Source organism: Schistocerca serialis, chromosome 6 (genome assembly GCF_023864345.2).
Source record: "Schistocerca serialis cubense isolate TAMUIC-IGC-003099 chromosome 6, iqSchSeri2.2, whole genome shotgun sequence".
In the NCBI taxonomy this organism is placed as follows: domain Eukaryota; kingdom Metazoa; phylum Arthropoda; class Insecta; order Orthoptera; family Acrididae; genus Schistocerca; species Schistocerca serialis.
Genome location: NC_064643.1, coordinates 536,891,654 through 536,910,965, shown reverse-complemented (window position 1 = coordinate 536,910,965; position 19,312 = coordinate 536,891,654). Strand labels below are relative to the sequence as shown.

General features: G+C 44.3%; 1 protein-coding gene across 2 annotated transcripts in view; it reads left to right on the top strand.

The window, feature by feature from the left end:
* Positions 1 to 19,312, top strand: part of LOC126483831 (potassium/sodium hyperpolarization-activated cyclic nucleotide-gated channel 2-like) — a 282,969-nt gene that overhangs the window by 57,749 nt on the left and 205,908 nt on the right. For both annotated transcript variants that reach the window (XM_050107031.1, XM_050107030.1), the window contains exon 2: positions 15,669 to 15,805. In XM_050107031.1, coding sequence (XP_049962988.1) covers positions 15,669 to 15,805 — 137 coding nt within the window. The remainder of the gene's footprint in view (positions 1 to 15,668; positions 15,806 to 19,312) is intronic.

Sequence of the window (19,312 nt, the reverse complement as noted above, 5' to 3'; positions counted from 1 at the left end):
ACGGTTGAAAAAATCACCATGTGCATCAGCATACTCGTAAAGGAACCTAATTGATACACCAGAAGACTTGCATTTGTTAATTGATTTGAGTTTCTTCGCTATATAGAGGATATCTACCTCTAAGTTATTCATGTTGGCATTTGTTCTTGATTCGAATTCTTGAATAATTACTTCGTCCTTTGGTGAAAGAGTTTTGGCAAACCGTGTTTATGAACTCTGCTTTCGTAAGACTATCATCCTTAGCAATCCCATTGGTATCGCACGGTGACTGTATTGATTGTGTCTTGTTGCTGGTGTACTTGTCATGCTTCCTGAATATCTTCTGATTTTCTGCCAAATTTCGAGACGGTGTTATCTTATGGAAATTATTAAAAGCGTCTCGCACTGAAGTCCGAGTTAAATTTCGAACTTCTGTAAAACAACGCCAATCTTGAAGATTTTGCGCTCTTTTAAATCTGGCATGTTTTCTTTTTTCGTTGCTTCTACAACAGTGTTCTGACCTGTTGTGTGTGCAATACCAATTACAAATAAAATAACTCAACCCTGAAACAGCGCTGCTACTCACATTATCCACGGAATCGGTATCATAAAAATCTTTAAATCTAGCGTGGGGAGACGACCTGAACACGGGTTCGGTTCCTCCACTGAGTCGATCCACTATTAAGCGAAGTTTATAGTGTACCTCAGTCGGTTCAACGTATTTTGGCTGCGTGTATTTTATTTTCTGACATAAGGGCAACTCTCCGTTTGGCTGGAGACCTGCCCACCATCCTCACCAACGCAGACACCAGCATAACACGGGTTTTGAAATTTTGTGAACTTTCAGGCCTCATCCCTAAAGCGCCGGACGCCGCAGGTCAGCGTTCTCTGGGTGTATAGCTTGTCCAGGCAGTTTCATATTTTTATCGAACGATTTTCATTGTCACTGTTTAGCGTACCATGACTGCTGTGTTTTTTAACTGCCAGGTGGACTTTCAACCATTATAGCTGAGTCCGTCTATGCTGATGACTTTGCTCTTGAGTGCCCCATATCCAACATCATCATCATACGATTTCAATGCTACTCACCTAACTGAATTAAATTCCCTGCCGATACAGCTTGCGATAGCTTGTTGTCTTACAAATTAGAAAGTCTACTTCATTTCTGAGATTCTGCAATTATTGTTTGGGGCATGAGTGGTAGTAATAGCGTCGTACGCAGCGATCAGTTAGTGAGTGCTGGACAACACGAGATGACCACCATATTGTCTGCATCGTGCAAACGGATTTTACTGCTTCGGTCACGGTGTTGGCTCGACGTGGGAACGCTGCAACAGGTGCTAACATAAACTCTATTTGCGTCGTAGGATCGAAGCTATCTACTGCGGAGTCTCTAGGCTGGTGACACGCATACCAATGTGTCCGTCTCCATTCTCAAGAAGGCACAAACGCCTCTGAGGGCAAAGTCGCTGACGTGCTGAACAGCGAAATGTATCGTTGTCAGACGGGCCCCGCTTGTGCACGACTTTCAGTGATGGCTGCAAAAGTATGGGCCATTTCGCGTGGTAGCTGCAGTTCAGCAGTCTATGATATCGAGCAGCATAGGGGGCGAACACCAAGTTTAATGTTTCGGAGCACTATTTGATACAGCATGCGACCTCATCTACATCGTATTCGGAGCTACATCTACAGCGACCGCTGCAACATGAGTACGGTAGAATCTGATGTACTACCCAGTCTGACAATTCTCCATGCCGTATTTCAGCTGGACAACGCCTGGCTATTTGGTCCAGAAATGTGTATATCTTTTTCGACGAGTGGCGGGCGCTACTGTTTCCCTGCCAGCGCGATCGCGTGACATGTCTCCTATCAAACGTTCTGGAATGTGCTTTGAGGGTAACTTGGTCGTCAACCATTGTTGATGCTTGCTGTACCACGTAGATGGAGATAACCCAGGATGTAATGTAGAATTAGCTTCAGGCGTATCCTAGGGTACTGTACAAGGAGCCTTACTGTTTGTATTGTATGTGAAGGTTGCTTTTTAATTTTTTTTATTTTTTTTAACAAACTGCTGAGATCATCGGCCCTAAGCATACACACTGCTTGATCTAACTTAAACTACCTTTCGCTATGGACAACACACTCACGCATGCCCAAGAGAGAACTCGAACCTCCGACGGGGGAGAGCCGCACGGACCGTGATAAGGGGCCCTAGACCGCGCGGCGAAGGTAATTACGGGTACATCTGTTCACGATAAACATTACGTAGAAAGTTTCAAATGAACAAATTATAGAACATGCACTTAAAAATAAAAAATAAAATGTGGCTACATGCTGACCATTTACAGGTTTCTTTTCTGTACGGACGACTTTTTCTATTCCCCGTATAACGATATGGTTCAAAAGGAATTGTTATGGACAAAACTTTATGTTTACTTTCAAACAATTTATTTCCATGGTTGGTTTGTCAGACAGTTTTATAGCTGCATATTTCACCCCTTTCTTTGCGTAAGTTAGTCTCATTAAAATGTAACGTAGATAATTTTCCTTCCGGTAATGTGCTTGTGAATATCTTTGTTACTTTTATACTCAGTTGGACTGTTAATAACAATTGTGATAAGCCAGGCTGCGGTTAATATTCCCAGCTGCTTAAAGAGATACCTGCAGTACAAATTTGTGCGAACGTCACACATAATTCTAATTACTTTCTTCTGTACAATGAATTCTTTTTGCCTAATTGAGGAGTTACGCGGCAGTATTATCCCCTAACATATCAGAGAACGAAACGGCAAAATACGTAAGCTAACTGACTTCTATATACGTAAGTTCGCGATCACTCTTATTGCAAAAGCAGTCAAACGCAAATGTTTTAGCAGGTCCACAATATGACTTTTCGAGTTTAAGTTTTTATCAGTATGCGCACCTAAGAACTTAGAACTTTCTACCCTAATCATTATTTTTTGTTGGTGTATTTCTGACAGTTCAAAAGTGAATGCGCTGTGTTTTTTCAAATTTTAAAACAAACTCCTTCCTGCAAAATCATTCAGTAACTTTAAAAAAACGTAACTTACTGTTTTCTTTGTCGATGCTCGGCTCCACTACAATGCTCGTATCATCTGCGAATAGGACTAGTTCTGTCTCCTGATTCAAATATCACGATAGATCATTAACACAGAACAAGAATAGTAGTGGACCAGTGGTTCACCCCTGTGAGATTTCAAATGGTTCAAATGGCACTGAGCACTATGGGACTTAACTTCTGAGGTCATCAGTCCCCTAGAACATAGAACTAGTTAAACCTAACTAACCTAAGGACATCACACACATCCATGCCCGAGGCAGGATTCGAACCTGCGACCGTACCGGTCGCGCAGCTCCGGACTGTAGCGCCTAGAACCGCTCGGCCACTCCGGCCGGCCCCCTGTGAGACTCCCATTGTAATCTCTTCCCAAATTAATGACCAGGCAGACAATATTAATAGTAACTTAGACTCTTTGTAGATAATGCAGTTATCTTCCTGAAGCACTATCTGAAATCTGTACAAATTTGCAGGCAAGTCTTCACAACATTTCAAAGCACCGCAACGAATGGCAACTGGCTTGAAATGAGTATAAATGAAGGTTGTTCATTTCAGAAAGCGTAATCATACTTTCCTGTCTATCAGTGAGTTACAACTGGTATTAGTCAACACAACAGACACCTAGTTGTAACAATTTGCGAGTACATGAAACGGGATTGACACATAGAGCAGTCGTAGGTAATGCGGTATATAGACTACAGTTCATTGGTAGGATATGGGAAAAATGCAGTCTGGTTGCAAAGTAAATAGTTTATGAAAGACACATGTGATTCATTCTAGTTTATCCTACGCTACTGCTCGAGTGCGTCGTGCGCACGCCGTATAGGACATCGAGGGGATATCAAATGTGTTCAAAAAAGTAGAGCACGAATGGTCATAGGTTTGTTTGACTCAAAGTCAGAGCGTTGTCGTAATGCTAAAGAACTTGAACTGGCGGACGATCGAGGAAGACGCCAAGGACCCCGCGAAAGCCTATTTAAAAAAAAAAATTGAAGAAACAATATAAAGCGAGAAATCTGGAAATATACTACAGCCCTCTACGTATCGTTCCCGTAGGAACCGCAATGACAGAGTTAGACACATTACAGTGGTTTACAGAGTATGGACGTACATGTAGATGAAAATATAGAACATACACTCACTCTCTTATACCTTATCACGATGTTCACTGTTTCCGATTGCAGACTGTAACTATGCAAGACGAAGTCATACAGGAAATATTTCTGCGCATGCAGTACATTTTGAATGTATTCACTGATATCTAGAAGAAAGAAAAAGGACATTCAGATATAGATTTTCCGTAGTTTATCGAAATCCATCACAGCAGATGCGGGGAGGGTTCCTTTGAAAAGGACGCGGTCGATTTCTTACCGCAACTTTGTTCTATCCGAGCTTGCGCTTCGTCACTAACGACCTCGTCATCGAAAGGATGCTAAATTATAATATTCCTTCCCTTCTCCCTTCACCTATCCTTTTTCCCTTCCTTCTTACCAGCAAAATCCGGTCTTGAGAGAAGGTAGCGTCTCTCACAGAATTGTACTGCATATGTTCTTAGCCATCGCTGTCAGTTGCATAACTTCCTCAGTAAAGGCAGGCTAGAATCTTAGCTCCTAGACGATCTTTATCACGTAAAAAGTAATAAAACTCATTAGCATTTTGCTATTGAATTTGTTACTTTTTTACCAGACATGGTTCATCTAATTACATTAGACAGCATGTAATTTACAAAGAAATTAAAAAAGTAACTGTTTAACTATAAATAAGTTTTGTGAGATATGTTATTTCCTGGACGTACATTTAGGATGTCTTACTATTTACAATTACAGGACCGTTATTTGGAGCTTTCTTTTATGTCATCGTAAATGTAAACGGTGTGAATGCTAATGTAATCTAAATGTGCTGTCAGGAAACACGTTCTCTCAACAAAATGTTTGTAGGCGAACTATTATCTCTTTCGTCCTATGTTGTCCACTGAAGACACGTATTATATTTAGATGAAACATGTCTGGTAAAAATAGTAATAAAAATTCAGTTTCAATAGACAGATAATATTTATTCTTATGCACATGATAAAATTCATTGAAGTAGCAACCCAGAAGAATGATTGCTAATATTAATAATAAATTCTAATCTTCCCCAGTTCACTGTAGAAGGCACTGTGAAGTACTTTTTATTTGTGGACGATCTCTTAGTTCGTGCTTTCTACTATCATTGGCGTGGCATAGTTGTCACCCATCTCAGGCTGCCTCTTTAATACATCGAGTCCCTACAAATGAGAAATAATTTTTATGATGAGAAGTTAATTTTGACTCCATGTCTCACGCAAACAGTCCTCAGCTTGCTCTGAACTACCCATGAAGCTGGTATGTCTAGATCGATGAAGTTTTACGAGATGTTTATTCCATCCTGACTCGCGTATGTTTTTGCGATATCCACATCAGTATTAGCCTCCCTAAATCAATTATAACGTCAGTGGACAAAGGAGTTACTTTCTGTTGGCTTTCTATAGCTTAACTATTCTATGGTGCATAATATGATTTTGACCGTCAGGAATGAAACTGAGGCTGTGCACACAAATATCAGGAAACTAAAATATGTTGCATGTGAAATTCTGTGCTGTTGCACTAAATGGTCTTCTAAGTACGTCACCGTTTTCTTTACGGTACTCGTATTTCAATATATTGATTTGCCGCCAGTTTTGGTTTTCATCCAGAAGGTTAATGTACCAATATCTCTGTCTTTAATCATCTTTTGGATCTTCTTGCTTTCTGAGCTTGCTAAGCAAAAGTAGAGATAAATTCTGTCTTATTCAAGACACCATTTGTTTATTTTTGCTTTAACTAAACAAGTTTCAATAGTTCGTGAACTGTCTTCGATGAGTTTTTGCTTATTATTTTTTCTGACAATTATTATGAGGTGCTAACATCCGCAAGACGGCATGTCGTAATCATATTCAGACAGAATAATAAACAGAAACCTACGGAAAATTTGGGTAATGGCAAAATAAACAAACGATATCTTAGACAAGGCGGAATTTCTCTCCAGTTTATCTATGTCTTGATTTACAGAATTATTGGTAATTACACATCTGTCCATATGTAAAGAAAACTGTTATCGGAAATGGACTACAGATCACGCAGTAAGCTTAAGACACGAGCCGTCATGGCGCGCCATATTACGATTCCGCGCTACACGACGAGTCCACCGCTTCGGCCCTCGCAGCTGCCGCTAGAAGATATTCTACGGCGCCTATAGGAGCAGTCCGGAAAGGCATTCATATTGGATGGCTGGCGATGCCACATCCCGCCACTGGCGGCCAGTAAAACTCCGCTAAGTGCTGATACGGGCAATCTCGGCGGCGGTTCCTTTACCAATTCAGCAGGCGTTCGCCTGGTCGAAGTCATCTGCCAGAATCCAGCGGTCCTTCCGGGAAATCTAGCGGAGAATTTTAGGACGCCGCTACGAGTGAGGTCATACACTTCGCCTTAAATATACGGACACAAGGAAACTACACTACTGGCCATTATAATTGCTACACCAAGAAGAAATGCAGATGATAAACAGCTATTCATGGGACAAATATATTATATTAGAACTGACATGTGATTACATTTTCACGCAATTTGGGTGCATAGATCCTGAGAAATCAGTACCCAGAACAACCACCTCTGGCCGTAATAACGGCCTTCATACGCCTGGGCATTGAGTCAAACAGAGCTTGGATGGCGTGTACGGGTACAGCTGCCCATGCAGCTTCAACACGATACCACAGTTCATCAAGAGTAGTGACTGGCGTACTGTGACGAGCTACTTGCTCGGCCACCATTGACCAGACGTTTTCAATTGGTGAGAGATCTGGAGAATGTGCTGGCCAGGGCAGCAGTCGAACATTTTCTGTATCCACAAAGGCCCGTAGAGGACCTGCAACATCCGGTCGTGCATTATCCTGCTGAAATGTAGGGTTTCGCAGGGATCGAATGAAGGGTAGAGGCACGGGTCGTAACACATCTGAAATGTAACGTCCACTGTTCAGAGTGCCGTCAATGTGAACCAGAGGTGACCGAGACGTGTAACCAGTGGCACCCCATACCATCACGCCGGGTGATACGCCAGTATGGCGATGACGAATACACGCTTCCAACGTGCGTTCACCGCGATGTCGCCAAACACGGATGCGACCATCATGATGCTGTAAACAGAATCTCGATTCATCCGAAAAAATGACGTTTTGCCATTCGTGCACCCAAGTTCGTCGTTGAGTACACCACCGCAGGCGCTCCTGTCTGTGATGCAGCGTCAAGAGTAACCGCAGCCATGGTCTCCGAGCTGATAGTTCATGCTGCTGCAAACGTCGTCGAACTGATCGTGCAGATGGTTGTTGTCTTGCAAACGTCCCCATCTGTTGACTCAGGGATCGAGACGTGGCTGCACGATCCGTTATAGCCATGCGGATAAGATGCCTGTCATGTCGACTGCTAGTGATACGAGGCCGTTGGGATCCAGCACACCGTTCCGTATTACCCTCCTGAACCCACCGATTCCATATTCTGCTAACAGTCATTGGATCTCGACCAACGCGAGCAGTAATGTCGCGATACGATAAACCGCAATCGCGATAGGCTACAATCCGACCTTTATCAAAGTCGGAAACGTGATAGTACACATTTCTCCTCCTTACACGAGGCATCACAACAACGTTTCCCGCGAGCAACGCCGGTCAGCTGCTGTTTGTGTATCAGAAGTCGGTTGGAAACTTTCCTCATGTCGTCTGTAGCACGTCATCTTCGTGGTGTCGCAGTTTTAATGGCCAGTAGTGTATCTCCTGCCAAAAGTACGTTCCTACACTATTCCAGTGTTCATGTGTTCGTTTCATCTATTTGACTGAAAAGAAGAAGTTAGGTATTGTAAGGACGATTTGGGGGGCTATGCAGTGACGCAGTATTCTACATTTCAGCATCAAGTAGTTGCAAAATGAACAAACTAAAAGGAAGGTAAGAGTTTAACAAGATATTAAAAGTGCAACAGTTTCTCTTATTAGAAAAGATCTGCAGAAGAATCGTTCGTCCCCTAATCGAAGGAGCTACCTCAGCAGTCACTCTCAAATGATTTAGGGAATCCACAGGAAACGTCATCATGGTTGAGCATAATCATTATGGATATTGTAGAACACCATGACTGTAGTGTGGTTCAATATAAGTGCAAGCAACTGCGAGTAGTCACTTAAGTTTTTATATACAGAGGGGTCCAAAAAAATGTATCCACTGTTTAAAAGTCCATTACTGGCAAACTAATTGACGGAGTTGTCTCATTTTTGGTTAAAGTGTAGCGTAAAGTCCATCTTAAAGATATCACTGTAGGTGTTCGGATTGGTCACCATTAACATCCACACACAAACGATACCGCCGAACTGCAGCACGAACTACTGACTGCAACGTGTTCAGTTGGATATTTGCACATGAATGTACGATGGATTCTCGAAGTTCATCCAATGTGCGTGGCTTTTGTCGATAAACGATGTCCTTTATTGTACCCCACAGGTCCAGACGAATAAGGTCTGGGGAACGTGGTGGATACTCCACAGCACCTCTACGGCCTATCCATCTTCCTGGTAGATTTTTGTCGAGATACGCCCTAACACGATTTTGGTAGTGGGCTGGGACACAATCTTGTTGAAAGTAAACTCTTCCGTCTCCATACAAGTCTCGGATGGCAGGTAAAATGGATGACTGAAGCTTCTGAAGGTACACCTCACCGGTAACTGTGCCGGTGGAAGGTGGATAGGCCGTAGAGGTACTGTGGAGTATCTACCACGTTCCCCAGACCTAACTCCTCTGGACTTTCACCTGTGGGGAACACTAAAGGACGTAGTTTATCGGCAAAAGCCACGCACATTGGATGAACTTCGAGTATTCATCCTACACTCATGTGGAAATATCCAACTGAACACGTTGCAATCAGTAGTTCGTGCCGCAGTTTGGCGGTATCGTTTGTGTGTGGATGTTAATGGTGACCATTTCGAACACCTACAGTGATATCTTTAAGTTGGACTTTAAGCTACACTTTCACAAAAAATGAGACAATTAGTTTGCAAATTATGGACTTTTAAACAGTGGATACATTTTTTGGACCCCTCTAATAGACTCAGGAACATGGAAAATAGCGCACCAAGAGCAGAGCATCTGATCGAAATGAAATTTATTACACATAAAGATACAAATGAGGAATTCACTTGAACCCAGAGTCAAGACATGTGAAGAAACACAGTGAGTGCAGGTATGTAAGTACAATGCAATATCAGTAACCTGTTGGACCACCTTTTGCTGCAATGCGTGCTACAACACGGTCCGGAACCGAGTTGATTAGATATCTGATGTGTCCTGAAGCAGAATGGCTCACAAATCGTGAACAGCTACCTCCAAATCATGTACAGAGTGAGACGGCGACTTCTGGCGTTTCAGCTGGCGCCACATGTGCTCTATAGTGGGAAAGTCCAGGGAGCAGGCCGGCCACAGAGGAGTCGGAACATGAAGTAGGAAGCCTTGAGGAACTCGAGCTGTATGAGAACGAGCATTATCTTGCTGGAAAGTGGGGAAAAATCCCGCATGAGATTGAAGAATTTCCTAAACATAACGCTGGTGCGTTAAGGTTCCACGTAACCGGCTATCGTTGCCTGTGCACGTGTTTTTGCGTGCGACAGCGTGGGTGGAGCTTTACCGTTGACCAGGCTGCCTCTACAAAGGCATGAGGTTATCAGCCGTCCCCCAAACGAATCGTGACAGTCCCAGTCGTTCTGGCTTGGCATCGTTGTAGGCAGAGTCGTCGATGTCTCGGTGTCAACGGCAGTACACCACAAGGGCACATGGGGTGCAAATTCGCATCCACAAGGCGTCTGGAGATGGTCTGTGGAATAATTTGGCACCCTTGCATCTTCTTGTATCATGGAGGCAGCCCGCCCGGTTGGCCATACGGTCTAGTGCACGGCTTTCCGGGCGGGAAGGAGCGCCTGGTCCCCAGCACGAATCGGCCGGGCGGATTTGTGTCGAGGTCCGGTGACCGGCCAGTCTGTGGATGGCTTCTAGGCGGTTTTCCATCTGCCTCGGCGAATGCGGGCTGTTTCCCCTTATTCCGCTTCAGTTACACTATGTCGGCGATTGCTGCGCAAACAAGTTCTCCACGTACGCGTACACCACCATTACTCTAACACGCAAACATAGGGGTTACACTCGTCTGGTGTGAGAAGTTTCCTGGGGGATCGACCGGGGGCCGAACCGCACAATAACCCTGGGTTCAGTGTTTGGCGGCGGAGAAGTGAAGTGGACTGCGGTAGTCGTCGTGGGGTTGTGGACCACTGCAGCTACGGCGGGGACTGAGCCTCTCCGTCGTTTCTAGGTCCCTGGTCAACATACAATACAATACAATACAATCATGGAGAGAGTCACTACAGAATCCTTGATCATCTGCTGCACTACCCTTTGATCCTCCCTCCTCGTTGTCTTCCTGGTCGTTCCAAGCCTGGTATGTCCCACTCGGGTGTCACCTCCTGTCTGCTCCTCCCATCATCATTCGACGAATCGCTTCGCTTTGATAAATGTCATCTAATAGGTCGACCTGACATTCTGCGCCTCCTAAAGACCTCCTCGGGTCGAGATGTGATCGTCTCGTGTATGAATCGTATACTATGCGCCGTTTAAATAGGATCCACTGCCCGATCGCAGCTTCACTGCAGGGTCTGTGGTCAAACGCATTGGCAGCAAACTTGGATCATTCGCATATCGAATTTCACTGCACTTATTTTCGCTATTTTCGAGGTCCGCGAGTGTAGTTTTCCAAGTGGTCAGACTTATCTTTAGATAGGGCGTGCAGAGGTTATATCTTTTCCCTGTTGCGTGATGCTGGGTACTGACTCGCGGAAGTGTGGGCAGTATTGTTGTTAATAACCATCTGGCAAGGTCCATTTTCATGGTCTATCGGCAAAAGAATTGTCATTGTTCACGATAAACACTGAGTGGCGCTAAAAATCCGCTAGCACCCTGAATATGCTACACAACTGATATATTAGTAGTAACCGTCAGCAGTTTACTAACACTGTACATCAGATATACAGGACATTCTGTTCATTCGTCTTCGAGGGTTGTTCAATAAGAATTGCCCCACATATTTTTAAAAAAGCTGTTAGTATACATAGACAAACGTCCTTGTTGGTGCTTCACATTTGATGTTTGATCTGTGAACCGGTGAACTTTCAAACCGTTCTGACAGATGGCAGACCCTTAGTACAGCGTCAAAATGGCATCTACATACGACTCACGTTACAAGCAGCATGCTGTTATTGAATTTTTGTATGCAGAAAAAGAAACCGTGGTGAGCATCATTTGTGTGCAGTGTATAGCGATGCTGCAGTTGAAAGGAGTGGAGTTGGGCTACGGGTAAAGAAAGTTACAGCCTCAGGAAATGCAGAAACAGAGCTCCATGATCAGTCACGCTCGGGAGGTCCTGTCACAGCCACTGCTCCAGACATGATGAATCGTGCGGATGCCATTATTTGTGCCGACCGGCGCATCACAACTCTACGGGGAACACACTTTGAAGATGACGAGAGTGTCGATCATGCAGTGAAAACATGTCTACGCCTACAGGACAAGAGATTTTATCAGCAGGGAATACATGCTCTTCCAAAACGTTGGCGTGCGGCCATAGGACGTGATGGAGACTACGTAGAAAAATAGGATATGGACAAGACATGTTGATTTATATTGTCAGCAAATTATGACTCTGAATAATAAATATGTTCTGAGAAAAAAAATTGGGGCTTTAGTTATTGAACGACCTTCGTATTTTGTTAGTCAAGTAATTGCTGATTTTATTGCGCGCTTGTGTTACAGATGTACTCGTGGGGGAGTGTAACAGAATTACGAGAACATCTGAACTAGGTAACAGATGTATAAAACTATGTACACTAAGGGTCCAAACTGGTGAGGTCATCGGTCCCTAGACTTACACACTACTTTAACTAACTTATAGTAACTTATGCTAAGAACAACACACGCGCGCATGCCCGAGGGAGGACTCGAACCTCCGGCGGGAGGGGCCGCGCAGACCGTCACAGATCCATTTGTCACGGTCATCAGTGATCAGTTGGCGCCTGGAGGTCTGTCTCTTTTGACTCTGCAGGCAGTAGCTACGCTGAGTTTAAAGGTGAAAAGTGTGTGCAACAGTTGTTCTAGGGTGCAACAGTGCCCCGCCGATGAGTACGTACGCATGCTGAACAACTTCAGCCATTTGAAAAGTGTCGCATTATGGGCCTGCGGGAAGCTGGTTGACGTATCGACGGATTGCTACGCTTCTAGAGCACAGTGTATCGGTGGTGTTTCACTACTTTCAGCAGTTATCTGTGGAACATTCTCACACACGCATACGTCAGGTTATGGCCATTCACGTAGTACAGAAACACACCAAGAGCGACGTGTTGTGATAGCAGGAGCGACCGACCAAACTTCATACAGGGAAGAAATCGGGGCACATGTTACGCCTGATGTATTGCCAGGGACCAATGGGAACCGTATGCTTGCAGCAGAACTAAGATCACGGGTAACACTGGCCAGATTTTTACTGACACCACGACAACGACAACCACGGCTACTCTGGTGTCTGGAAAGGGTCCACTCGAGAGTACCGAGCGAGGTGGCGCAGTGGTTAGCACACTGGACTCGCATTCGGGAGGACGACGGTTCAATCCCGTCTCCAGCCATCCTGATTTAGGTTTTCCGTGATATCCCTAAATCGTTTCAGGAAATTCCGGGATGGTTCCTTTGAAAGGTCACGGCCGATTTCCTCCCGAATCCTTCCCTAACCCGAGCTTGCGCTCCGTCTCTAATGACCTCGTTGTCGACGGGACGTTAAACACTAACCTCCACCACCACCACCACCACTCGAGAGTGGAATAGCGCTTTGTCGTCTTCAGCGATGAGAGTAGTTTCTGTTTGTATGCGAATGATGGACGTAACCGTGTGTGGCGTATACTTGGTGGGCTGCGTATTCGAGAGTGTATTCGCTCACGATTCATAGGTCTCATTGCAAGCTTCGTGGTATGGGGTGCCATCAATAACAACTCGTGGCCACATTTGTTTTCCTGCAGGGCAAAGGAACCTGTGCCCGCTACATTGCGCAGGCTGTTATCCCTTTTCTTCGATAAGGAGGTGCTGTGCTTTTTCACGGGACAGTGCACGTCCACATACGGCGACTGAGAAGCTACGTGCCCTGCATGGTGCCCAACTGCCCTGGCCAGCAAGATCGCAAAATCTCTCGCCAATGGAAAACGTATGGGACGTGGTGAATCGGGAACGTACTCGTTCTCCATAGCTTGCGAAAACCATTGCCGAATTGCAGTATAATGTGCAAGATGCTTGGGAAAAACTATCGCAGAATGGCAATCGGCACCTATAGGATCGTTTGTATGCCAGAATACACGCCTGCGTTGCCGCCAGAGAGGGTCACACTATGTAATGATGCCACTGCTTCGACAGCGTTTACTGTTACAAGTTTTCCAAACTTGGTAGAGCACTTGCCCGAGAAAGACAAAGGTCCCGAGTTCGAGTCTCGGTCCGAGACGCAGTTTCAATCTTCCAGGAAGTTTCTGAAAAGTTGTTCCAACTTAGTAAATTAAGTTCAAATGGTTCAAATGGCTCTGAGCACTATGGGACTCAACTGCTGAGGTCATTAGTCCCCTAGAACTGAGAACTAGTTAAACCTAACTAACCTAAGGACATCACAAACATCCATGCCCGAGGCAGGATTCGAACCTGCGACCGTAGCGGTCTTGCGGTTCCAGTAAATTAAGTCTTTAGTGATACACCACATATTATGTAATGCTTCATTGGCACAGGGAATTGTCCAGACACTTTAAAAATGCAGTTTTTCAACCATTTGGTATTTTTGCGATCTTTCCAAGGCGTTTGATTGTGTAGATCATTTTACAATTTTTGTGGGACTGATGGTTTGAATCATACTTAACAATCAGAACGCAAAAGATTGTGCTGAATAATTCACACAATGTTGGAAGGATAGAAAATTTCAGTGACTGGTGAGAAATCACGTTTCCCTCGGACCTTCCACGTAAAATTCAACAATCAGAATTGGTACATTTTGTAAACGATACAAGAGCTGTAATAAAGCCCATTAGAGTCTAGACAGCAAGAGAAGAGATGGCAATCGATATTTTCCAAAGAATTGTGAAGTGGTTCGCAGGAAATGGACTCTCCCTATATTTTGGAAAAACGTACTATACGCAGCTCCACACAGCGAATACTCATACCAACAGCTGATGCAGCACATCAGGAGGAGTTAGCATCTAGGTCCGAATGCTCCAGATTTTTGGGGTTACATTTTGATGAAAACTTTAACTGGAGAAAGCATATTACAGAGCTTCTCAAACAATGAAATTCAGATACTTTTGCTCTTCATATATTTGCATACAAACAAATTAAGCTCCTGACATCTTTTGTGCATTTGCACTCAATAATGTCTTTTGAAACAATTTTATGGGATAACTAATCATTTACAAAGAAAGTATTCATAGTTCAAAAGCGAGCAGCAAGAACAATAAGTTATGTTCCCCCACAGATGTTGTGTAGGTACGGATTTCAATAAAGTTCGTCATAAATAGTCCATCACAATTTGAGTAGAACGGTAATTTCCACCCCAACAACACTAAAGGGAAAAATTATCTTTATCATGCATTATTAAAGCATCAATGGCTCAGAAAGTTCAGTATGCAGCAACAATTTGACAATTGCCCAATACCATAAAATGTCTGACAGTAGTAAAGTAAGCTTTAAATCTAACTTAAAATATTTTCTCTTCGATAACTCCTTCTATTCCATTAATGAATTTCTGTTTAAAAACTGGTAGCCAGTAAAACGAAAAAATAATAATGTGTTAATTAATATTAACACTAATCATGCATACATATCCTGTAAACTGACTCGTTTCACACCATTTAGATAACAGAATCGTACACATGATCTATGGAACATGTAACTCCGTAAGTAACTGAACTGGAACTGTTTTGTACACAGAGTTCGATTGTTTCAAGAATATGAGGTGGGCGGCTGTATTACTGGTCACTTAAAAAACATTGAAGACCGTGTAAAACAAAAAACAACAAAAAACAAAAAAAGAAGAGAAACTAAACGATTAAGAGATTCAAAGAAAGCACTTTGTTGTTTCATCGTTGGAGCAACCTTTTCAAGTAATGTTCGAGCGCTGGACTGTCGGCGCGTAAAAAGTTTTTATAATCGTTTGTCTCGTACAACTGTTACTCCTTCATTAATTTTCCAAGCGTGAGTTTTTGACATTCCTAATACCAATTTTTAATTTACCTTTTTTTCTTCTGCTAGCAATTAAATACAACACTTAGAACAGCAGTAGCAGCTTCATCGTCCAATATTTCGAACCAGACTTAATATTCCACAATTTTATTGTACATGTTTATTGAGCAGTTTAGGGGTATCCTCAATAACAATGCACAGTATTATTGTTGAGTAATGTCGACCGTCTAGGGACCGCTCAATCCATGCAACGATTTACTACAGACGGCCATACCTTGTTTCAGGTATCATGCAGCAGGACAACGCGGAACAAGTCATCCTTGACCCAAAGCTCATCGCGAAGCACTACCTGAGGACGTGGTTCTTCCTCGACCTCATCAGCTCCATACCATTAGATTACATCTTCCTCATCTTCAACCAGGTAAGCATCAAAGTTTGCTAGCAGGCACGAGTGCGAGAATGCGATGCACACGTCTTGCACTTCCTTCTTTCCCACGCCAGAGCAGCCGCACTGACGGTCGATGCACCAAGAAGGGTGCTCCAAAACGCCCTCTCCCTGGGAGTGGCCAGTGCGCCCGGTTCTTTCGCAAATCACCCAGTCGCCATGTACATAGGCTTTTCGATCTATTTTCCGCACATTCTCGCTGACTTTTCTAAATTTTTAGTAGTACTGCACATCAGTAAATAAGAGCTGAAATTATTGCTTTTTCCTACTTTTAACTTTCCGAGCATCTCGGGCTCGTTTTCAAACGAACAGCATGAAGAAACTTTGCTCTCATTTTGAAATTTATGCTTAACATTAAATTCTTCGCTGGCTATTTTGGTTCTTCTTTTAAAACTAACACAGAAAATAATTTAAGTTTTTAACTCTCACAAAATTGTTGCACTGTACATAAAAAGCACATTCGGCACCGTATTATTCCTAGAATACAACTTACTTCGCCAGCAGGCAATCAGTACAGTTGCGGGACTGTGCTCTAATGCTGGCTACGTATATATACTTCCTCACCAGAGGGTGTCGGTAACACCTATACCTTTGGTTCGGGGGCACTTTCTTCAGCATATTAACTCACCAGAGTGGATGACCACAGCATGATAGTCTGACTGACATGGGAGATGCTACGCGACTGTGGCTCAAATCTGTAACTCCAGTGAAAGTGGCATTGGTGGGCGTCTCAGACGGAATCGAATACTCTGGCACTTCCACGCTTTAGACTATTAAAGAAGTGAACGAATTCCGCTTTTCACATTGCTGACTCTGTTTACGCTGTCATCGTTGTGAGGAACCACTAGCATCATTTCAATAAAATTCTTATGAGTGTGTGACCGCATCACACACCGTTTGATCGAAACAATCCGGCCACCTATTACACTACTGCCCATTAAAATTGCTACACCAAGAAGAAATGCAGATGATAAACGGGTATTCATTGGGCAAATATATTATACTAGAACTGACATGTGATTACATTTTCACGCATTTTGGGTGCATCCTGAGAAATCAGTACCCAGAACAACCACCTCTGGCCGTAATAACGGCCTTGATACGCTTGGGCATTGAGTGAAACAGAGCTTGGATGGCGTGTACAGGTACAGCTGCCCATGCAGCTTCAACACGATACCACAGTTCATCAAGAGTAGTGACTGGCGTATTGTGACGAGCCAGTTTCTCGGCCACCATTGACCAGACGTTTTCAATTGGTGAGAGATCTGGAGAATGTGCTGGCCAGGGCAGCAGTCGAACATTTTCTGTATCCAGAAAGGCCCGTACAGGACCTGCAACATGCGGTCATGTATTATCCTGCTGAAATGTAGGGTTTCGCAGGGATCGAATGAAGGGTGAGCCACGGGTCGTAACACATCTGAAATGTAACGTCCACTGTTCAAAATGGCGTCAATGCGGACAAGAGGTGACCAAGACGTGTAACCAATGGCACCCCATACCATCACGCCGGGTGATACGCCAGTATGGCGGTGACGAATACACGCTTCCGATGTGCGTTCACCGCGATGTCGTCGCCAAACACGGATGCGACCATCATGATGCTGTAAACAGAACCTGGAGTAATCCGAAAAAATGGCGTTTTGCCATTCGTATACCCAGGTTTGTCGTTGAGTACACCATCGCAGGCGCTCCTGTCTGTGATGCAGCGTCAAGGGTAACCGCAGCCATGGTCTCCGAGCTGATAGCACATGCTGCTGCAAACGTCGTCAAACTGTTCGTGCAGATGGTTGTTGTCTTGCAAACGTCCCCATCTGAATGACTCAGGGATCGAGACGCGGCTGCACGATCCGTTATAGCCATGCGGATAAGATACCTGACATCTCGACTGCTAATAATACGAGGCCCTTGGGGTCCAGCACGGCGTTCCATATTACCCTCCTGAACCCACCGATTCCATATTCTGCTAACAGTCATTGGATCTCGACCAACGCGAGCAGCATTGTCGCGATACGATAAACCGCAATCGCGATAGACTACAATTCGACCTTTATCAAAGTCGGAAACGTGATGGTACGTATTTATCCTCATTACACGAGGTATCACAACAACGTTTCACCAGGCAGCGCCGGTCAATTGCTGTTTGTGTATGAGAAATCGCTTGGAAACTTTCCTCATGTCAGCACGTTGTAGGTGTCGCCACCGGCACCAACCTTGTGTGAATGCTCTGAAAAGCTAACCATTTGCATATCACAGCATCTTCTTCCTGTCAATTAAATTTCGCGTCTGTAGCACGCCATCTCCGTGGTGTAGCAATTTTAATGGCCAGTAGTGTAGAAGACATTAATGTGGGATGCGTTTACCCTTCGCCTTTATGATGGCTTGAAATCGGTTGGCGGCCCTTTGAGTGACCTCCCTGAAAATCTATGGAGGAATGACAGCCCATTCTTCTTCAGTAGCTGAAGCCAGAGAAGGTAATAATGTTGGACGCTGGGGTCTTGAGCGAAGTTGACAATCTAATTCATTTCAAAGGTGATCCATTGGGTTCAGAGCAGGACGCTGGACGAGCCAGTCCATTTCAGCAATGTTGTTGTCTACGGATCATTGCCTCAAAAAATGGTTCAAATGGCTCTGAGCCCTATGGGACTTAACTACTGTGGTCATCAGTCCCCTATAACTTAGAACTACTTAAACCTAAGTAACCTAAGGACATAACACACATCCATGCGCGAGGCAGGATTCGAACCTGCGACCGTAGCAGTCGCGCCATTGCCTCAAAGGTGCTGCATTACGACAGGGTGTTTTGTCGTACTGATACAGTCTTGTTCCTCTGAAGTACGCAAAGCACAGTGCTGTTGAATGTCTATATATCCTTCCACACTTTAAGTTTTTTAAGCGCATTATGGGTAGCACACCCTAACCATGCAAAACGCCCCAAACTGTAACATCAGCTCCACTACACTTAACTGCTGGTACTATACGGCGAGTAACGTTCTCCAGCGATTCGGCAAACTCTCCCACTCTTCGAATCACCCGATTTAAGTCATCCACTGACCAGTAGTATTGCTCTTTACACTAACCCAAGTGTCTCTTAGCGCTGACTGCAGAAATGTGTGGCTTACGAGAAACTGCTCGATTATTGTACTCCATTCGTAACTCCCTATGCACAGTCATTGAAATGAAATGTTGAGTGGCTAGGGCCTCCCGTCGGGTAGACCGGTCGCCTGGTTCAAAATGGCTCTGAGCACTATGGGACTTAACATCTGAGGTCATCAGTCCCCTAGAACTTAGAACTACTTAAACCTAACTAACCTAAGGACATCACACACATCCATGCGCAAGGCAGGATTCGAACCTGCCACCGTAGCGGTCGCGCGGTTCCAGACTGACGCGCCTAGAACCGCTCGGCCACTCTGGCCGGCTGGTCGCCTGGTGCAAGTCTTTTGAGTTGACGCCACTTCGGTGACTTGCGCGTCGATGTGGATA